General features: G+C 38.3%; 2 protein-coding genes across 3 annotated transcripts in view; one reads left to right on the top strand and one right to left on the bottom strand.

The window, feature by feature from the left end:
* cand2 (cullin-associated and neddylation-dissociated 2 (putative)) overlaps positions 1 to 5,938 on the bottom strand; it is a 43,154-nt gene that overhangs the window by 22,807 nt on the left and 14,409 nt on the right. Inside the window, exons 1-2 of one of the 2 annotated variants that reach the window (XM_014019132.1) lie at positions 5,163 to 5,289; positions 2,955 to 3,087 (exon numbers count right to left, since the gene is read on the bottom strand). The gene's annotated coding sequence lies outside the window, so the exon portion shown is untranslated. Of the gene's footprint in view, positions 1 to 2,954; positions 3,088 to 5,162; positions 5,290 to 5,938 lie in introns of those variants that run through there. The other variant, XM_014019131.1, reaches the window with a different exon arrangement.
* Positions 501 to 5,938, top strand: part of LOC106525035 (deoxyribonuclease gamma) — a 10,519-nt gene continuing 5,081 nt past the window's right edge. Inside the window, exons 1-10 of the mRNA XM_014019136.1 lie at positions 501 to 620; positions 1,198 to 1,283; positions 1,350 to 1,444; positions 1,989 to 2,066; positions 2,960 to 3,072; positions 3,224 to 3,336; positions 3,408 to 3,562; positions 3,639 to 3,735; positions 3,845 to 3,929; positions 4,127 to 4,143. Coding sequence (XP_013874590.1) covers positions 1,203 to 1,283; positions 1,350 to 1,444; positions 1,989 to 2,066; positions 2,960 to 3,072; positions 3,224 to 3,336; positions 3,408 to 3,562; positions 3,639 to 3,735; positions 3,845 to 3,929; positions 4,127 to 4,143 — 834 coding nt within the window. The 5' untranslated portion in view covers positions 501 to 620; positions 1,198 to 1,202. The remainder of the gene's footprint in view (positions 621 to 1,197; positions 1,284 to 1,349; positions 1,445 to 1,988; positions 2,067 to 2,959; positions 3,073 to 3,223; positions 3,337 to 3,407; positions 3,563 to 3,638; positions 3,736 to 3,844; positions 3,930 to 4,126; positions 4,144 to 5,938) is intronic.

Below are 5,938 nucleotides of genomic sequence, written 5' to 3' on the forward strand. Positions count from 1 at the left end.
ATGGATCACTTGGGTTGTTACCAACATCTGGTGAAAATTTCATGTCATTAGCACCTCTAGTAATATATTTACTGAGAGAAATGGTGACGTGTTCAATAGTTATTTTACCCGCTGTATATAAACAATGATAGTAAATGCACATTTGTTATATTTTTGAATATATTTAACAGATTAAAAACGTAAAACTTCATGTTCTTCCTAAACTAAGCAGAAATATTTCAAATTTGTTTTTTTTTTCTGAGTGGAATTTCCACTGAAATGATTAAAGACTTGCTTAATAAACAGCAGCAGTTAATTCTCTGTAAGATTACATAAAACATTTGATGCTTTTGAAGTGAAGATGCTTTTTCAGCTGCTTCAGTTCCTCTTTTTTTATTTGCTGATTCAATACTTCCTCTTTTAAACAACGTAAGGATAAGATAAACTACACATCCTCCTTTGGGGAAAGGTCTTTGTGTTGCTCCGTGTTTAAGAATTATAAGATCATTTAAAATGTAATCAAAGGTAAAACTGAACGAAGGAATGAGAAACCAGCAGAGGAGGTTTGAGTGTTTCTGTATTTTCTGATCTAGAGACTTTAACCCTGTGAAGACAGGAAGTTTGTCTGCAGCTGATAACAGGTGGGTGTGTTTAATGTACAGAAACACTTCCTATAAGTTTCATATTTGTTCTTGTTGTTTCARTTTGCTGACGCTTCAGCTGCTTCTCTTAGTTCAACAACAACTGTAAGTATTTTCTTATAATAATTTATATTTCAAGTCTTTTCCCCTCTAATAAGCATCAGTATTCTAGAAACAGGAAGTAAAACATGTTGAGTTCAGTGTTTGTTTTATTTTACAAARAGTGCAGTCTGAAAACTGATCTCACTGCTGCAGATAACAGGTTTTTATGTAAAACATGTCCGGTAGATGGTTAAACTGCCTTATTTTCTGTTATAAACACAACATGATGATGTTTGAGTCTTTATTATGCAGCTCAGTTTAAAAATAAAACCTATTTTTTTAAATGCACAACATAAAATTAGTTTATAGAGTTTATTCTTTGTGTTCTGCTTTTTGCATGATAAAAAACAAACAATGTGACTCCTAACCAGCCGTTTCTCATSCCTTCTGTTGCAACATGAAAAAAAAAAAGTTTTATATAACTCCCTCATTCACTGTTTGATTTATCTTTTTATCTTTTCCCTCCTGAATGAAGTCAAAATGAAAGTAGCAGCCTTCAACATGAAGAACCTGGGGATGAAAAAAGTCTCCGACAGCTTCGTCTCCAAACGTCTGATCGAGGTAATAATTTATTTCTAACAGGTGTAAAGGTAAAACATTAAACCAGAATGAATGTGTTTGTCTCAGATCATGTCTCAGTACAGCATCGTGCTGATTCTGGAGGTCGTGGACAAAAACAACAAAGCCATGGAGCTGCTGCAGGAAAAACTTAACAAAGCTTCGTGAGTTTTTATCAAACAGGTTTACTGCATTTTATATAAAAACACAGTAAGAAAAATATGTGTTAATTACTCAAAATGGTATGTCCGAATAAAGAGGAATCCAACTGGATTTCTTGTCGAAACTATATTCTCAATCTTCTGACTCTACAGCACTCAGCACACATAAGACCTTGGGCTGAACCAAAACACAACAACACAGAAGCCCTGCTCTGAGCTGCAACACACTCACAACTTCTTTCTACTATAATAATGAACTGACCTTATAATGTACATCTCTTCCTGGTTACACCCCTGGAAGTGTTACCTTTTACGTCAGATGTAGAACATGACTCATTTTTGTTTACACTAAAGAAAGAACATATAAGGCACACCAAATCTTTGTCTGCTTTAACTTTAAGACTGAAATGATCATAAAGTATATAATACAAAACCGCATCTAACATTCAGTTAATCAGTTACAAAATTTCTTTCAATACAGTGTGAATGCTGAGTGCTTTGATATAAATTATGCCACACTAATTGTAGTTGTGTCTGTTTTTTAAAGGGAACGTTCATATAAAATGGCCCGCAGCGCCTGTCTGGGTCGAGACACCTACAAGGAGCAATATGTTTATTTCTACAGGTTGGTCTGGATTTATTCAATCTGACAAATATGTTTTTGTTGATGATGTTAAAATATCACCACAGTGAATTGTTATAAACATTGAAAACAAATTGATGGTGCAGACTTTTTGTGCGTCTCAGTATGATGTGGGTCGCCACATGCAAAATGAAATGTTAAAGAAAATTTCACCAACATTTTTCATTGTTTAGCGCACTTTCTTACTGCTCACTGTTCTTTTATTTTGCTAATTTTTACTAAATTCTAAATTTATATTTAAGTATTATAACCTAAAACTTCGTGTAAAAGTGAAATTTTAAATGTTAAATGTTGAATTTAAATGTTGAAGTTCACATTTAGGTATTTTGGAATGGAACGCGGCCTTTACGTTTGGTGCTCGGCTCATGTTATGACATCATCATCCTGAGACAATAGCAACCGCTAGCACTACTGGTGTTTAATATCTAAATTCTAAATGCGTTCATAAGCAAACAGTATTGTATCAGATAGTATCTGTGGTCCAGCAGTTTGAAGTGCAGCTCGGACACTGGTTGTAACAGCAAATTTAATGTTTTGTAGGGAAGCTTTAGCTGCAGTGGAGTGCTAGCGGTTGCTATTGTCTCAGGATGATGATGTCATAAGATGAGCTGAGCACCAACAGCAAATGCAGCGTTCCATTCCAAAATACCTAAATGTGAACTTCAACATTTAAGATTTAACTTTTGCATTTAGCTTTATGATTATATATATATATACAGTATATAACATTCAAATTTAACATTTAATAAAAAAAATAGCAATGTGTAAGAACAGCGAGCTAAATAACATTAAAACCTTAGTGGAAAATTTTTAACACTCAAAATGAGCTGAAAAATATGTTAATTTTTTTTTACACTTGGCACCCCTTACCTCAGAGAAGACGAGGTGAAGCTGGAGGATGAATATCAGTATGAAGACAACCAGGCTGGAGATGAAGATGCTTTTGCCAGAGAGCCGTACGTCGTGCACTTCAAGTGTCCAAACACAGGTTTGTGACGTTCAGCTGAAGAAAAACAAAGAAATACATAGAGACTGATCTTTGCGCTCAAAACTGCTTTTACTATGAAGACCAAGTCACAACAGCAACGGAGCCGGATGGWGACATTGGATCAGTGATTCTGTTTTATGTTTCCATCCAGTTGCTGAGGACCTGGTTCTGATCCCAGTCCACACCAAGCCAGAAGACGCACAAAAGGAAATAGACGAGCTTTACGATGTGGTCACGGCCGTCAGGGAGAAATGGGGAATTGATGTAAGTTTTATAAATGAATCATTTCAAGACAACAGAACGTGTAACTCACACTGATCTTCTTTTCTCTGCAGAATATTATCATTTTAGGAGACTTCAATGCAGATGGTCGCTATCTTTCCGCGAAGAAAAAGAAGACTGTACGCATCTGCAAAGAGCCTTTTCATTGGCTGATCGACGACAGCGTGGACACAACAGCCAGCAACTGCAACGACGAAACCTACGACAGGTGAGTCAGACCAGGTGTCCCAGCAGAAACAAGCAGCAGCATCAGGGTTTACAACTGAGCTCTTTGTTTTCTGCAGGATTGTGGTCTATGGAAGTGAAATGCTGGACGCCATCGTCCCCGACTCGGCCAAAGCCTTCAACTTTCAGAAAGAGTTCAAACTGACCGATGAAGACGTGAGATTTATTTGTTTTAATGATCTACATCTCTTTGTTTGACAATTAAAATGGTTTAAAGGTAAAACCAGAGCTGAGATTCATCGTGTGTTTGTCTGTGTTGTCCAAGGCTCTAAGGATCAGTGATCATTATCCTGTGGAGGTGGAGCTGAAGACTAAAGCAGGACCAAAGAAGACCCAACCTAAAAAGAAAGGTTCGCCTTTAATGTGGACTTCAGAGTGATTGATTACATCCAACACCTGATTCAAAAATGATCAGATGTTGCTTTAATATGAGCAGATTCCAGTTTAAAGGTCATTCAAATGATCTTAATCTGCATTAAATGAATAAAAACTGAACTAAACTGAATTTCACTACATTAATTTTCATTCTGTTGCTGTAAACCAACAGGACCTCAGAAGGATGCAGGAGCTAAAAGAAAACCAGGACAGAACTCTGCAGCCTCGACGTCAAAGAAACGACGTTAAGTTTAACAAACAGGTGGATCCTTTATAAGCTAGCTTTTTTTTGCAAAAAGCAATACGGTTCTTAAAATGTATTTTTTTAATTCCTTTAAAAAATATTGAAGATGTTGATGTGTTTTTTAAAGCTGACATTGTAAAATCTAGAAACAACGCTGGAACCAGGGATTTTTTTATTGTTAAATTTGCTCAAAAAAAATAAGCTAATAAATAAAAAAAAACATACTTAAAATTGTATTTATTGTCTTCATTTTAAATATTAAGGTGACCAGTTTAAGTAACATAATACAGTTTATGTATATATATGCTGTACATATATATATATATATATATATAATGCATTTTTGTACAGAAAGATAATTTTTCTTTCTATTTTCAGTTTATTTATTTTATAAATAATTACTGTAGATTATTTGCATATTTGCTTTATTTTAGAGTATTTTTAACCCGTAAATGTGGTGTTGTTACTTTTAATGGTGTTTTGGGTTAGAGTGGTGATGTAATCTAAAAAAACTACCATCAAAAACCTCATAAGAATACACTGACTTTAACTGCCACACTCTGAGCTCTCTTAGCAAACAATTTCTTCCCACAGCAACATTTTTCAGTATACACAAACCAATTATATATCAAAACGTAGGCGATTTTGTCTTCTTTTGGCCAATATTTCTGGTTTTGCTCTAGAACAAATACTTTTTTCTCAAACTGTGTCAGAATTCAAGGAAGTACCACTACTCTTTTCTTCCTGTCTTTCTCTATGTTAAATTTCTGATTCAGAAGTGAAACAACAACCATTTTTACTTGTAATTTCTCTGAGATCGAGCGCTGTACAAATCTGAAAAAGATGAGGAGGGGGACAGCCCAAGACCCAGCCTGTCACATACAGGCACACACACAGACACAATCACACGTTCCTACCCCTCATACACACTTTATACCCCAAAGTCCAGGACGGACACACTCACCCCCTGCAGGGGGCAGCCCACATCCAGACCCAGGAGGTAGTCCCCTTTGTTCCAGGAGGGGAGCAGACAATCAAACCTCAGCAGCAGCAGAGCCYCTCATCAGTCTGGACGAGGGCCGGGCATCCCARGAARGACCCCRGTCCACACACCAGTCCCAACCCCATCCAGAGAGGCGACCAGAGAAGTCCACATGATCCAAATGAGCCAGTCTGAGCAGCCCCAAGCAAAAACCGTCCCAGAACCCAAGTAAGCCCCAACATCCACTCCATACTTTCTACACCATATGTCCCGACATGAGTTCCTCCACAGGGCCACCCCAAACCAGCAGACCGACATCGAGCACATGCCCTGAAACACAAACAATAAATCCTCCACAGGGGGAGCACCCCAACAGGATAGCTCCCCCTCCACAGAGTCGATGAATGCCCCACAGAGCGCGAGCTCCACATGCAGCTCCTGCTTCACACAATCTCCACCATATCCCACGCCCACAGCAAGCCACAACAGCAGGGCAAAGGACCCGTTACAGGAACCAGGCAAAAACCATGGAGTCTGCAAAGCCACCCGGCCAACACAACCCCAACCCGCCCGTCCACAAGACAACCCATGCATTCAAGCCAGCCAGGCACCCTGACATGAGCCGCCAGGTACACAACCCCCAGCTGACCACCCGCCGGACTACAGCGGCCACTCTCCGGCTAGAGGGACGATTACAACAACCAGGAACCACGATCCGAAAATCCAAACGACGCCAAGGGAACCAGAACGCCAGCCCC

This window comes from Austrofundulus limnaeus, unplaced genomic scaffold (genome assembly GCF_001266775.1).
Source record: "Austrofundulus limnaeus strain Quisiro unplaced genomic scaffold, Austrofundulus_limnaeus-1.0 Scaffold210, whole genome shotgun sequence".
Classification (NCBI taxonomy): domain Eukaryota; kingdom Metazoa; phylum Chordata; class Actinopteri; order Cyprinodontiformes; family Rivulidae; genus Austrofundulus; species Austrofundulus limnaeus.